Consider the following 15,067-nt stretch of genomic DNA (forward strand, 5'->3'; position numbering starts at 1 on the left):
TCCTCTCTTCTCTGGTGAAAGGAAGAAGTCACGAAAAGAGTAAGAGAGGGTCAGAGCGCTGCTTCGCATGACGCGAAGAAGACACAGCTCAAGAGCATCAGGACAACCACGAGACAGAGACGCAGGTGTGTTCTAAAGAAACACAGGACACCACACATCGATACATATTTATGTCGATGTAAGGACCAAGAGCCGAGGTAACCGTGTGTCTGTGCGAGACGGTCGACTGCAGGGGGAGGGGATGAGATTGGACTGGGAAGAATGACACGAAGACAAACCTTTCGTATCGGCACTCTTGTGTCTTCGGCCTTCGGTGAAGGCAAACGTGCACCCCATCTTTGAGCAACGAACAAGAGCCACAAAATACAAACATAAGAGCAGTAACGATGATAGACCGAATGTATGAGATATCGTTTCCACCTGCACAAGGTCCCATAAAGACAAATGTAAGATTCAGGGCTGCTGCAGACAGCAAGAAGCAGCAGCGTGAGGCACCAACCGACACAACCTGGAAGCCTTCCGCAAAAAGCTTCAGTTCTTTGCCGCAGAGGTGTGCTGCACGTGGCGTGCGAGTGCTCTGGGATTCTGAAATGATATCCGTTTCTCTGCTCGTAGTTACCCAAGCCTTTTCCACAGCTCTCTCAGCCCTTCCTGCGGGCGCCTTGGCCCCTTTCCGAGAAAAAGAGTATGGAAGAAAGCAGCGGAAAGGCCGCACGCGGTTCCCTGCGCCAGAGCGCATTTCCACAGGTTTCCGAGCTGTCTCGATGCTCGAGAGAAACAGCTTCGCGTTCGGTCTCCGGAAAGTCAGAGAATCGCGGCACGGCGACACGGTCTCAGTCACCTCCCTTCCTGCGGGATGACAGTCCAGAAGACAATGAAGGAGGAGGCTGATGTGCAAATTTCTTTCAGCGGCTCAGAACCGCCTCTACCTCCAGAGACTCTCTTGCTTTCATTATCGCTGATCCGGCGACATTAAAGAAGGACAGAACTGCGTGTTTCGTCGAGTGGTGAAGTGCTTTTCTCAGACAACGTTTAAAGAATACTTCCTTCTTAAGCGTAGAGGCGTTGCTGGAGAACTCGGTCGACGAATAACCTGCCGTTTGCTCTCGAAACGAAAAGGTATATGCCTAGGAGGCCACATAGGGGCCGAGACACCGACGAACTATGTTTGATCTACAGCATGTTTGACGTAGCTTCTCTTCACGTTTAGGGATACACTCCATTTGTAGTGCTCTTCGCCTCCGTGGAGCAGTCTACTAAGGAACTCGACGCTGCAGTTGGGCGGGGGGAGGGGAAACGACTTTGAACTTATTTCTTAAAAGGCAAAGTTAAAGTTTCCTACACCTATGCACAGGAATCTGAGAAGAGAGGACGTCTGGATATATCGAGGTTACGCCAACCTGTTCTCACATATGGCCATTACTGCGAATACCCACCTATCGATCTTCGAATGCACACACAACCAGACACGTTTATACATTTCTACATAAAAGTGTGTCTAGGAATACACTCTTGTCTATTTGGGTCCAGCCCCGAGGAGAGTCTCGGCTGTACCCAATTGCGTGCGCGGCAGTTGTGCAGCGAATCGAAGGTTGCATGCCTTGCGGCGAGCGCGGGGAAACAACGCGTCAATCTGTCGAGAAAAACGTTTCCGTAGATGCGAATTTGTGGAAAAGCATCCAGGTGTCCAGAGAAACTGCCACAGGCTCGTCGAGTTAGAAAAACACAGAAACCGCCGTTTGACAAGAAATTGCACACCTCGAGCGGCTGTCCCCGTGCGCTGTCGATTCCCCAGGTGTCTGTACACGCGACGGCGAGTGCTCTTTCTTTCTTGCCTCCAGCGATAATCAATCCTTCTTTTTTTGCGTGGGTTTTTCGCGAGGGCCTGTGCAATGAAGATGCACTCGAATCTCCAAATCGCACACCCTTTCCTCAGAGTCCCTCTCGCGACTTGTTCTGTTTTCTCTCTCGAGCTCGCATCATACGCCTTCGTGGACGAGTTCGTCTTTCCACGCTTCCTCATATCCTTTTTATGTGGAGATATTCATATCCTTTATGGGGAGAGAAATGAAATGAGCCCTGGAATGACAAGGCCTCGAGATCTCCGTCTGAACCAACGCAAAACGACACTCTAAAAGTGGAAAAATACCTCAATCCGCTTTCATCTCCGCACATCTATCCTTCAATCCAACAACCTGTGTCCACAAAGCTACATACAAACACAAGTGCTTGCAACGCCGAGCATGCCTATATACACGTGTACATTTAATCACTTTTATATCTATGTGTGTCGGTACATATGAGCGTGAATTTGTGTCTACAGGTGTGAAATAAGCTGGCCTGCCGTCCATAGGAGGACACATTTGCGTCTTGAGTGCGTGATGCTCAGGTGTCCAGCTTGCGACCGCTTGTGAGGTGGGGAAATCTTTTTGTTTCCGAAAGAGAGAAGAATGGAGGCGACTCGTGGCCTTCCCTCTGAGCGGGGGGCACCTTCTGCGGAGGGTTCCTCTACGCGTCCGTCGCTCTCCCAACGTCTCCTCGCGCCATGCCACCGGGTGTACATACACCTCAGCAAGGTTCCGGCGCCACAGCTTCGGCGCTACGTGTACCTTTACGCTGTGCTTCTGCGCGTTGTGCTGATTGTCTACGGCGAGTGGCAAGACCGGAACTTGCGCGTGAAATTTACAGACATCGACTACAAGGTGTACAGCGATGCTGCGCGCTACGTCGTAGACTTCCAGTCGCCGTATAAACGGCACACGTACCGGTACACTCCCATCATCGCTTTTATCTGTGTAGGGAACATCCTGGTTCACTCCGCCTGCGGCAAGGTTCTCTTTGCTGCTGCCGACCTCCTGCTCTCGCTCCTCACGGAGAGACTCTTGCTTTTTCTCGCCGATCAAAAGCGAGAAGCGACCCAAGACCAAGACACGGAACTGCGGGCGCACGCGCCTCCCCTCTCGTCTTCCAATGCCGCCAGTCTCCTCCTGTCCTCTCTCCAGTCTCCCTCGTCTTCTTCTCCTTCTTCGCCGCCTTCTTCCCCGACGTCGTCTTCTCCCTCCGCTCCTGCGTCTCCACGGCCGTCTCCCTCTCAATTCTCTCCATCTTCTCCTTTCTTTCCGGCTTCGTCTCCTGCGCCCTCGTCCTCCTCCACGAAGGCTCCTGTGGTCAGCGCCTTTCTTCTTCCTGCTCTCTGCTGGACGGCCTTCCCAGTCGCTGCGACTGTCAGCACTCGAGGCAACGCAGATGTCGTGCCTTCTCTCCTCTGTCTCCTCCTCCTGTTCCTCCTCCGCACTCGCCGCCTCGATGCAGCGGCGATTTGGTGAGCCTCATTAAGAATAGCCAGAGTAAACACCAACGTAAGAGCAGTAAAGACGATAGACCAAATGGGTAAGATGTCGCCTCCACCTGCGCGAGTTCCCCTAAAGACACCTCTCCTGACTTGGAAGGAGAACTCTCAGACTGCCCGAGTGTCCAGTTCTTCCCTTTCTTGTTGTGCCGCCGCTCCTCAGCCTCCTTTGCATGCCTGTGCCTGAGACGAAGGAGAAAAGGGAGAAGAATCCACACCGAAGGAGAGACGCGAAAAAGCGCGACGAGAGACGCGTAATTCAGAGAAAGGTTCTTCGTGCCTGTCACAGCTGTGTGTTTGAGCGAATGCGAAAGACCGTGCCTGTAGATGGCGAAGCTTGTCTCTCTTCTTCACGTTTCCCTGCTCGGACTCGTGCGCACACGAGAATTTTGCAAAGCCACGAGAGAAAAGAAACTGCCTTCGTGGGTTCGTCTGTGTGCCGTGCTGCGGTGTCTCTACAGCTACGGCCTCGCTGTACACGTAAAGATCTTCCCAGTCGTGTACGGCATCCCTATTCTCCTTTTTCTTCGGGGACAGCCTCTTGGGAATGTAAGCTCTCCTCTACATACACAAATGCACAAACCTGCATACGCACTTGTGGCGAATATGCGCTCACAAAAGGACGCTCCACACCACGGGGAAGTCTCTCGAGACCCAGTATCCTTGCATATTTGCAGACAGTGCTATATAATACGTACACAGGTCCATTCATCTCTATCTTTTCATCTCTCCATCTCGTTCTGGGTATGCGCATCTGTTGGTCTATCGGCGTATCTAAGTCTCTTTTTCTGCAGCCCTCTCTCCGTCAACGTGCAAGAGGTGTGCATGGTGACCTTTTGAGTTTTACTTTGTTGTTTAAATGTGCATCTTTGAGTTTAAAAACATTTCGGAAGAATGGGAGAGAATATATCTTCAGCTCTTCCAGGTTCAAGCGCATACCAAAAAGTATTGTTTGCCGCGATTTTCCTGGCGCTTACGACAGGCCCTGCCCCCAGTTGACCAGGTTCTTCGTCTTCCTCGCCTGAACGTGGCTGCGATGTTGGCGCCGGCGTCTCTCTTCGCCTTTCTCTCTGCTCTTTTTCAACTCTTGCGAGCTGCCGTCTTTCTCTTCTCCCTGCCGCTTGTGTTGCCTCTCCGTCTCCTGCCGCGCCTGAACGCCGCGCAGCGGCGATTCGGCCTCTTGAGCGTCGGCACCTTCTTCGGTCTCGGAACCATCTTCTACCTCTGGTGAGGCACGCGCTTCCTTCTCCAGATATCCATCTCTAGTCTATGTATGCATGCAGATGCATACGTGCAGCGCGTTTGTGTGCTTTGCGTCTGCGCATATATATCTCTATATATATCTCTATATATTTGAATCTATTTATGCCTCTGTGGTTATGCGTGTATTGGCGTAGGGTTCCCCGTGCTGCATTTGTGTGTGGTTTGGGTACTGGAAAAATGCGTCTGCGTGCGCATGCGAACTTGTGCTGTGTGCTGCACACTTTCTCCGCTGCCCACATAAAACGAGACGAGGAAACGCGCGGGCAATTCTGTGTGCTTCCGTACGACCTCTGGCGTCTTTGCACCCGCCGCTGAGGCGTATGTACACTTCGCGAGACACCTCGGAGGTGTCTTTACGGCTCCACACAAACCACTGGACAGCGAAAGGTTGGCGGGGGGAGTTTTCTCGCGCGTTGTGCCGTCCTGCGCCCCTCGCTCTGGACAGTCCAACTTCGCTGCCTTCTCTTCTCTCGCTGTCTTGCTCGTGGGTTTTCGGCCCGAAAGACACTCTCCGAACTCCGCAGGCTGACTGGTCCTCGCCGTGCGCTCTATCTATTTCTTCTCAGCTACGGCTGGCCGTTCCTCTTCGAGGCGTATCTTTACCACTTCTCGCGCGTCGACATTCGCCACAACTTTTCGCTCTTCTTCTACCTGCTTTACCTCTCTGCACAAACGCCATCGAAGGTGACGCTGCCGGAAGTTCGCACATGCGCTTGCATGCACTCGTGCAAGTTAGATCTTCCTTCTCGAAACAGTAGTCGTACACAGACGCGCACCCTTGCGTAGTGATGCCAGACATCGGAGATGCCCATTTCGCTCAGACACGCCTTCAGATATGTAGACAGACGCGTGTGTATGTGGAAATTTAGACTCCTAGACATATCCATCTATATCTATCTATCTATGTCTGTCTATCTGTCTCTATCTATCTATCTGTCTATCTATCCATCTATCTCTATCTCAGCTTCTTTTTTCTCGTGGGGGATTTTTCTCTCGTTTTTGCGCTGCTGTCCCTGACAGGCTCTCGGCATCATCACGTTCATCCCGCAGATGGCGACGTGCCTGCTTGTCGGTTGCTACTACGCGCAGAAAGGCAAACTGGAACTCGCGTTCTTTCTTCAGGTTGGCAGGCAGAGAAAAGCGGGGCGGGCGACAACACGGTGGGGAAGGAGACAAGTCGCAGCCTTGCGTGGTCGCCTGCGTGGGGCGTGTAAAGGCAGATGCAGAGGGGAGGCGCACACCTTTCAGAACATTCCCCTCGAATGGTAGAGATGAAAATATACAAAAATCATAAACAGTACGCGTTTTCCTTGTCGGCTTCGGTGTTCTGCCTCGTCTTGGGTCTCCTGTTTTTTTTCTTTTTTTTCTCTTTGTGGTTTCTCTTTTCGAGGGGCGAGTGGGATCCCGAACGAGATATGCGGGCACTGTCTTTTTCGGATGAAGGCCGTTTCCGGTGCTCGATGCGGGTCCTTCTGCCTCCTTTTTCAGACTCTCATCTTTGTCGCGCTCAACAAAGTCTGCACCGCACAGGTGAGCTTTCAACACAATTTCTTTCTTTCTTTCTTTCTTTCTTTCTTTCTTTCTTTCTTTCTTTCTTTCTTTCTTTCTTTCTTTCTTTCTTTCTTTCTTTCTTTCTTTCTTTCTCTTCTGGTCTGTGTGTGGCGGTGTACGGACACTCCACGGCGCAGAGACGGGGTGCATGCATGGTTGCGCGTTTTCTCAGTACTTCCTCTGGTGGCTGGCCCTTTTGCCCTTCGCCGTCGCCGGCACGGACTTGAGACCGGTGAGAAAGACACGCGCTCGCACGAGCTGTGACCCATAGACAGACAGCAGAAGCGAGAGAGCGAGAGAACGCGCAAGATGCCGACTAGACGTCACGCTTTGTTGAGAAAGACGGATTTATCGGAGGAAAAGAGGACGAAGAGAGAACCTGTGAGACGCTCGACAGACCGGAGCAGAGCGTGCGTTGTCGAACAGCTGGGACAGAGAAGCTGAAAAGACAACGTGGGCGGCGGCTCCCCGCCCTCGGCGCACGCGCAGTGTGGAGAGGCCGGAGCAGGCGACGGGAAGGAAGGTGACTGGCGTGAGCGTCTCTCTTTTGCGTCTCGGGTGTATGTACAGCGGACGTGCTGGCAGATCGTGGGGGCTCTCGCAGTGTTTGAGGCCTCTCACCTGTTGTGGATGTTCTTCGGCTACGCGGTCGAGTTCCGAGGCAAAGCCAGCTTCTTCCCAGTAAGCCAAAAAGACTGGCGTCCTCTCTTCTCTCCTCAACTCGCACACCAATGCAGCTGCCATCGGCATGCGCATTTTGCATGCACATGCAATACAGCCACACACAGAACTGAGGACCGAATCCGCCGCCGAATCCACCCCGGCCCCACATCTCTAAGCCGTTCCAGACATTGCGAGATTCCCGCAGTAAATCTCCATATATATATGTATATATGTAGGCCGTTACAGCTGTTTCTTTGTCTGTCTATACACATGTAGGACTATAGAGAAACGGGATCATCTAAGCTTTGTTGAGCGCTCTCTATATGTAGATCCATGCGCATGTTCATGAAGACACTTGTGTATTTCCATAAACCTCTGTGTGTGTGTTCCCCCGTGTTTTGTGTCGCGCAGATGTTTTTGTCTTCCCTTTTCTTCGCCTTGTCCCAGTTCCTCATCGTCTGGTTCTTCATCCTAAAGTCCGGAAGACGCTGGACTCTGCGCTCAAAGACCGCGTAGCAAAAATCCGTTTTCAAAACCAGCGATCCTCGCCGCCTCTCTGCCTGGCGACGAGACGGCGCAAGCCAAGCTCTGCTGACAAACGACACCTGCCGCTGTCAGGCGCTGTGCACCTGGCCGATCTGTGCCCGTTTCCTCTTCCTTTCTCTACCTCTCGATCTCGCGCCGTCTCAGTGCACTCTCTCACTGCCTCGAACATATCCACAAATACTCATACATCCAAATATATATATATATATATTTTATATATATATATATTATATAGATATATAGGTAGGATATGTCTCGTCGATGCATCGTATCTGCGCACAACTGTGTCAGGACTGCGACCTCTGAATCGATCTGTTGTTGTGTGGAGTCGAAAGAGCATCCCTTGACTTGCCCTCGCTTCCTTTTCTTCGGCCCTGTTTCGTCTCGGTGCCGCGACGCCAATTGTTTTCCGACTTTTTCCTCCATGAAAACGGTGGCGCGCGCGCTTTCCGGCGCGACGACTCGGATTCTCGTCTCCGTCGGGACGCGAATAGTGTTTGTGTTAAACACGCGCTCTTTTCTGGCGTGGGAAAACGTTTTCCCGCAGCCTCTGCTGATCAGCTGGGACTCACAAAAAATCGAGATTCGACACGACGTGGAACTGCGTCTGGGAGGACAGAACTCTGGTCGCCTTGCGGGCTGCAGATTTGCGAGGCTGTCCACCCCCCATTGCCGTCCTCATCACACGCACCTGTCTATCTCTCAGACAGAACGTTTGTCTTTCTCTCTCTCTCGTGCGGATCTCGTGGCGCACAGATTCCCCTCAGTTTTAGAGAACTCAAACACCGCCAGGGGTTCGCGGGTCTGGGCGTTAGGACAGAAACCCATTGGCAGGATTCGTGTGAGCGCATTGGGGACGAGAGCACGCGCGCACGGAGAAGACGGCGAGAAACGAGGCAACCGTTTTGCGGCTGGCAGCACTTCGTCGCGCCTCTCTGTTTGCGAGGGAGTTGCGAACGCGCTTGGGTAGCGCGAAAAAGAGCGCACGAGAAATCACGTCCCGTTTCTGGAAAGCGGAGCGGCTGCTTTCGTGGAAAAGAAAAATAAACGATGGACGAAAAACGGAAGGGTACAGGGACGAGGCGCGCGAACGCGACAGAAAGAAAACCCACTCGGAAACCAGGGAGACGAGGAGACCGCCGTGGCCACAAGAAAGAAGACACAGCCCGAGAAGGCGAACCGCACTCCGAGCTCAGCTAGTACAGAGAAGCCAAGAGGCGCCGCGCTTGAAAGCCGTTCCCGCCTGTATGTACACCGCACAGCAGGGCCATCAGAGCAAAGTCCATCTCAGGTTTCCGGAAACACATTCCTGCAAGAAATTGCCGGAGAAGGACCGGCGCACTTGGAGAGAAAGCGTCCACATACGAAAGTCAGCCTCAGTCTTTAAAGGCGACGGCCTTTCCCCCTCTCGCGGCACCGCACACTCTTCGCTTGTACCAGCACAGAAACCTTTGTTTTCTCCTTTCTGCACATCTGCACACACAGGCCTCTTGCTCGACTGGGGTGCGAGAGCTGCGCCACAAAGCACGGCCCCGCAGCTTCTCGGAGACAGCCCACGTCTTCCCACTGAATCGCTTCCGTGCTTCCACCGGTCACTTGGCGCGCCTCCCGAACGGAGGAGACACCCCCTGGCTACGGTGCTCAGCTGTACATACACCGGGGCGCGTTCGTCGCTTCACGACTACTATCGACCCCACACTCACCAGAGAGCATGTAGAAGTACTCCAGCTTCTCCCGAGGGAACTCGTGGAGAATTTTCTTCTTGTGGTAATACGCGACAAAGTTGGCGAACTCGAGGGGAGAGAAATTGCGCACAGTTCGAATCTCTTCTTCTCTGCAGAGGCACAGGCGAGCGAAAGAGAGTCCACTGTCTCGACGAGATGTGAAGCGGCAACACAAACGGACGCATGTGTATAGCACGTTCAGGTTCCGACACCAAGTCTTTCCCTTCAGTGAAAGTCGCTCTCTCAGCAAACCTCGGATGCCTTGCTGCTCTCCTCGTTTATCTTTCTCTTCTTGCCCCTTTATGTTCTTGTCTTTTCCACTTCCCAGCGTCTCTCGCGTACCGTACGCCCAGGAGCTCAGGCCGGTAGTCTCTGCGGTTCGACCGTCGCCAAGAAGTCGCGCAGATCCGCAGGCCTGCAAAGCAAAACTTGCGCGAGACAGGATCTGATGCGACGACACGGCGCGCAGAAAGAGCACTTACGCGCACCTCCGAGAGGCGCGCTTTCCCTTCTGAAGAAGCGAACTGCACATGCAACGTAGTAGTGCCTCTCGCGTCTCGAGAGACGCCGTTTCCGACAGAGACACCGAGAGAGAGAGAGGCCGCAGAGAAGAGCCGCGCCGGCGGACCAGACCCACCTCGTTGGAATTGTTGGGCGTCGTCGAAGCGCGATAGAAGCCGCGGCGTGGAGAGATGGAAGGCAGGGATGTAGCCGTTGTATCGCGTGCCTTCGTACCGCATGGAGACGTACTCGCTGACGGGGAAGCACTCGTTCCATTCGTCTGCAGCGCAAAAGTATCGCTCCTCAGTTCCGTTCCTGGCTTTGCCTGTGTTTCCGGTTCTTCGCCAGAAGCGTCTTGCACGGGATCGCCGGCTGCGTCTCTCGCCCCACGGCCGCGACCTTTCGTAGAGACGCCCACACCGCTGTAACCCCGCCAGGAGCTGGAAAAAGACGGAGGGGACGAGAGCGGGGACACGGCGTCAGAGAACAGGCGGGAAACATCCACAAAAAAAGGTGCGAACGCAGAGAGAGGAGCGGGGGAACGGAAGGAAACGGATAGAGACCAGACTCACCGACTGCGATGAGGACGTTCACCAGTGTTTGTTTCTTCAGCTGCTCCCAGACTTCGTACAGCGCCTGGGTAGCGAAAGCCTCATTCTGCAGTCCAAACTCGGCAATTTCCCACAGCGAAGCTGGATTTGGAAGCCGCGCCCTGAAAAAACAAAGAATCTCCGGACAAAGCAACATCCCCACTTTCTCTTTCTCGCTCTCCTTTTTCGCCCCCTCTCTCCGTCTCTGGCAAATTCGCGGAGCGCCTACTTGATGGAAGGAATCGAAACTTCTCGGCGGTACGCGTGCCACAGCTTCAAGCGCTCGCGGGCAAGAAGAATCTCATCGCGCAGCTGAACAGGAAAAACTCGGAAACGCCCCGACAATATATCGACGATATCGCTGCGATTTCTCTCTTTCCTCTCTCTCTCCCTGCAGGTGGGGGAGGTAGCCCAGGGCACGGCGCGGACTCGAGACTCGACTCTGGCTTCTCCCCCTCTCCACAAAGTGCAACGCCAAACTCGCCTCTGCAACGCCTAGAGCGAGGGCGACAGAGAGTGCGCGGGCGTTCGACCGTCGCGGCCTTTTGCGCAAAGGGGGGACCTCGCCCGCAGCCACGTCGAAAAAGAAGTGCATGCGCGTCGGATAAGGAAACGGGAACTTTTCCCGAGAGACTCAAGAACCTCGAGAAGGCCCCGAAAAAACAGGCGAGAGACGCCGAGACCTTGTTTCCACGCGAGAAAAGGCGGAGAGAACGGCCGAAACACACGGGGCTCTTGCCGAAGCAGGTGAAACGCGCACGCTCTCTCGAACGCGAGAACCTACCTGGCTGTCGAGGAGGCCTTCATCCTTGACGGAGGCGTGAGGAGACGTCTTGTGTTTCCTTTGTCTCTCTTCGTCTCGCTGTTGACGAATCTCGTCCAGATCCTTCTCAATCGCCTTCTCCAACAAACCATGGTAGCTGCGCTCCGCATACAGCCGGTGAACCTGACGGAGGACGCGACGACTGACAAAAATATCTTGGAAAAAACTCAGAGCGGCGCGAGAACGCAAAGCGCGCGCGAAGGCAACACGTGGCATGGGAAAGAACAGAGAAGAATGAGTGCCTCAAAAACGAGACACAACAGCCATCGAGATAGCGATAGGGAGAGAGTGAGGGACAAAGACTTATCTGCATATATATATATATATATATATATATATATAGATATGAAGGGAGAGAGACGCACACGTAGACTTAAGTAGACATATATATATATATAGAGAGAGAGAGATACAGATATACCTATATATCTGTGTAGCTGTGCCTGCTTTCTGGTCTTTGCCTCTCATGCTTACCCCGTCGAGTGCAGCCTGGCCGTAACAGCGCCGAGTCACAGGCAGCTCCTCCAGGAGGCGCCTGTTGAATCGCCCGAGACGCTCCAAAAATTCTTGAGAGAACGTCGACTGAAAAAGGACAAACGAGAAAAACCCAGAGGAAATCGAAGAATAGAAGAGCAGTCCTGAACCACCGACATAAGGACATATATATATATATATATATGCATTTGCGGCGATATATGTACCTACATCTATATTTGTATATCTGTGCATGCGTGAATGCGCATCTGTCGATATACATATGTATAGTATGCATCCCTCTCCATGTATACCATGTGCATGTGTGTACGTATCAAAATATAGATATGTAGATGTAGATGCTTAGAGACATGGATCGGGGTCTGCCTCTGTGTGCTGATGAGGGAGGAGGTAATCAGGAACCCCGAGGAAGAAAGCGCGCGTTTCCCAGAAGCAAAAAATGGAAAGAAAGCTGACAGAAGACCGGTGTGTCCTCTTTTACGCCGACTAGCGAGCAGAGGAACCGAAAAAAGAGAGCTCCGCGTTTTCACGAGCTGCCACGCGAAGGCGTCGACGCGACGACGCGCCTTTCGCCCTCTCACCTGTATGTACACCCCGGCGGAAGACCTCTTGATGTCTCCGATTTCGCGCGCATATCGCGAAGGCAGCGGCTCGTAGACGACTAGCCAGTTGTTCTCGCGAGCCCAGGGGACCAAGTAGTTCAGCACGCAGCTCTGCAAGAACAAGCGAGACCCAGCGCCGAGACGACAGTTGCGACACCCGGACGCGAACATTGCGCGGGACTGCCGCCCACCCGCCTCGTCCCCTCTCGGCGCCTTCTCCGCTTTCACAGGGTCTCGCAGAAAGTAACAAAGGAGACAGAGAGACAGAGAGACACGGGGAAACCCTCACCTTGCCGACGCCTCGGTGGCCGTCCAGAAGGAAACCTCGTTGCACCGCATCGACACTGAAGTCGTCTTCTCGCAATTGAGAGAGACGCCCTCTCCACGCGTCTTCTGGCCCCCGCGTTGTCGAACTCTCTTCGCGCAGAACCGCCTCACGCACGTCTCGATCGCCTTCACGTTCCCCCTTATTCTCTCTCTTGTTCTCTCCCTTGTTCTCTCTCTTGTTCTCTCCCTTGTTCTCTCCCTTGTTCTCTCCCTTGTTCTCTCTCTTGTTCTCTCCCTTGTTCTCTCCCTTGTTCTCTCGCGCGTCTCTGTCTGCATCGCCTCGCGTTTTTTTCGCGCTTTTTCCGGGCCACCTTTCTTCTCCGCAGTTGCCTTCGCTCGACAATGTGCGTTCCCGCGCACGTCGGGCCACGCGAGTGAAAGCCCTGGAGTCGTGCACTCGCGCATAATGTTCCAGTTGCATCTGCAGCTCCAGCGTCGCCTTGCGCAGCATCACGCCGATGGGACTCGTCGCCGACGGAATCATCTCGACATCACGAGAAAGTTCACCTAAAGATTTTCAAAAACACTCTCCTCGCGGCTTGGTCTACCGAAAACCCAAATCCACTGCCCTATCTGCCTGTATATATAGATATATATATATATATATATATATATATATATATGCATGCTTGTATATGTATGGATGGGTTGCCACAGCTACATGTAAATACACACACGGGAAGAGATATGCAGAGAGACTGCAGCGAAGCGTGAGATCTCGAAACCGCGGACCAGAATCCACAACTCCCAACATGCAAGAAACACATACCCACACAGACCAATACATCATCTGTAATCCCACGTGCGCAAGTAGAATTATGTCTTCACACGCATATATATATATATATATATATATATGGACACGTATGCATATATGTGTCCAGCGGAAACTTGGTGGAGGGAAAATTCCTCTTTTTGATGCAAACGGCTTGAGTTTGTCTCCGTGTTTGCCACGAGTTCCCGCTTTTTTCACCTGCAAGGCCCTCTGGAAGCAGTTCGACGAGTCGGTGTCTGTCGAACAGTCTGAAACGACCGACGTCTTCAACACCAATGCCGCCGACGTCCTCTCTCTCTCCTCTTTCTTCTCTCTCGTCTCTGTCTGCTTCCTCCTCTTCTCGCTCTTCTCGTGTGTCTCTTCCGCTTCGTCTCTCGAATCGGCTGCAGTGCTCCAAAACGGGCATGCAGACTCCGACGGGGTCAAGGAAGAGAAAAGGTTGTTGCACAGGCCTGTCTGGTTTTTTTTCGAGGCCGTTGGGTCCGGAGCCGGAGAGGGCGAGTGCCGCCGCACGGCTGACGTTTGCGGGATCGAACGGGAGACTGGAGAGGAGGACCGGGAAGTGGTCCGGGAGGTTCCGCTTTCTTCCCGCCTTCTCTGCATGCAGCCCCGTGCTCGCGCGCGAAGGCTCGCCGTCGGCAGGCGCTGAAGCCTCGCTCTCCGCATGCAGAGAAGAAAGGGGAGCGGCGACGCGCCTTTTCTCTGCGTCGGTCGCCGTCGTGCGAGAAGAGCGCGCGGGGACATCGAAGTCCGAGCGCGAGGAGAAGGCGCGCCGAGCAGAGGACGCAGAAGACGCCGGCGAGGAGTGCACGCAGACGCGGCGAATCACTGGAGAGGCGAGAGCGGCGACGCCGCGAGCGGGGTTCCCGTGTCCGCTCGACAGCCGCACAGGGGCGGGACTGGAGAGGGAGGTGGGGAAGCCTCGTAGAAAGACGCAGGACGAAGAAAAGGAAGACGAGAAAGTAAGGGAAGAGGAGCGCGCGGACTCCGCGTGGCGCGGCGAGAAGGCGGGGAGTTGCGATGGAAGAGGAAAGGGAAAAAACTGTCGAGAAGACGCGCCGCAGAGTCGGGTTCTCGATTCGTGGAGAGAACAGCGTTTGACGGGATCGCCAGCCCTCCACCTGCCGCTCGCGTCGTGCGGTGGAGGGGGAGAAGCGATTGGCCGGGAAGAAAGAGAAAGCACTGGAGCCAGGCGGTTTTGCGCCTTCCCCCGACGCGAGAGGCGAAGCGCCGAGCCTCGAAGGCGGTTCACCATCTTTCGGCCAGAAAGAACCCAGATGCCTCGAAAAAGCTGCATGCAGGCAGCCGCAAGAAAGCGCGAGGCGCTGCCTCAACCCCAGACACTTCCTGCAAAACCTGTGTTGTTCCCGAGACCCACGCCTCTCTCTCCAGATCAACGGAGACGCAAAGGCCACGGCGATTTGGAACAAGACATGGAGAGCGGGAAAAAAGTGGAGGGGAAAAGCTACCGGGCGTCTCGCTGCAGGAGACCTACGCCATGCGCTATTCTTCTGAAGGATCCCAGCGCCGCTGCGTTGACATCGTGAGTAGCCGCTCCCTGTTGAGGACACCAACTCGCTGGCCTGCCTGGGGGCCAAGGAAAGAAGAAAAGGTGGGGAGCCTCGGCCTAGCGAGAGATCGCGTGGCGCTTGACCGACAGGGGGGGGGGAGGGGTTGGTGCAGGAAAGACAGGGCGAGGGACGCGCGAGGCGGCGACTCCGGCAGGACGACTATTCCTTTGGACAACGTGAAGGCCTGTCGACCGGATTTGCGAGGAGTTGGGGAACCCCGTGGGAATCAAAAACGGCGCGAGAACTCGGCATGCTTGGTGTCTCGGCAGGAAAGCAAACGCGAGCTT

The 15,067-nt window shown here is 54.1% G+C and overlaps 2 protein-coding genes across 2 annotated transcripts; one reads left to right on the forward strand and one right to left on the reverse strand.

Annotated features, from left to right (window-relative positions):
* Positions 1-2,450: 2,450 nt before the first annotated feature.
* Positions 2,451-7,342, forward strand: NCLIV_054210 (putative GPI mannosyltransferase 1; the record flags this gene model as incomplete). Its single annotated transcript, XM_003884973.1, has 9 exons — positions 2,451-3,322; positions 3,811-3,898; positions 4,332-4,576; positions 5,179-5,296; positions 5,633-5,734; positions 6,101-6,142; positions 6,336-6,395; positions 6,734-6,844; positions 7,238-7,342. The coding sequence occupies 9 exons, from the start codon at positions 2,451-2,453 to the stop codon at positions 7,340-7,342; spliced, it is 1,743 nt and encodes a 580-aa protein (XP_003885022.1).
* A 1,226-nt stretch (positions 7,343-8,568) lies between these two features.
* NCLIV_054220 (conserved hypothetical protein) lies at positions 8,569-14,464 on the reverse strand (the record flags this gene model as incomplete). The annotated part of the gene is made up of 11 exons (XM_003884974.1): positions 8,569-8,615; positions 9,076-9,206; positions 9,439-9,511; positions 9,734-9,877; positions 10,170-10,309; positions 10,417-10,499; positions 10,972-11,133; positions 11,485-11,592; positions 12,087-12,218; positions 12,397-12,941; positions 13,408-14,464. 11 exons carry the CDS (start codon positions 14,462-14,464, stop codon positions 8,569-8,571), a joined length of 2,622 nt encoding a protein of 873 aa, XP_003885023.1.
* Between the last annotated feature and the right edge of the window lie 603 nt (positions 14,465-15,067).

Source organism: Neospora caninum, chromosome XI (genome assembly GCF_000208865.1).
Source record: "Neospora caninum Liverpool complete genome, chromosome XI".
Classification (NCBI taxonomy): domain Eukaryota; phylum Apicomplexa; class Conoidasida; order Eucoccidiorida; family Sarcocystidae; genus Neospora; species Neospora caninum.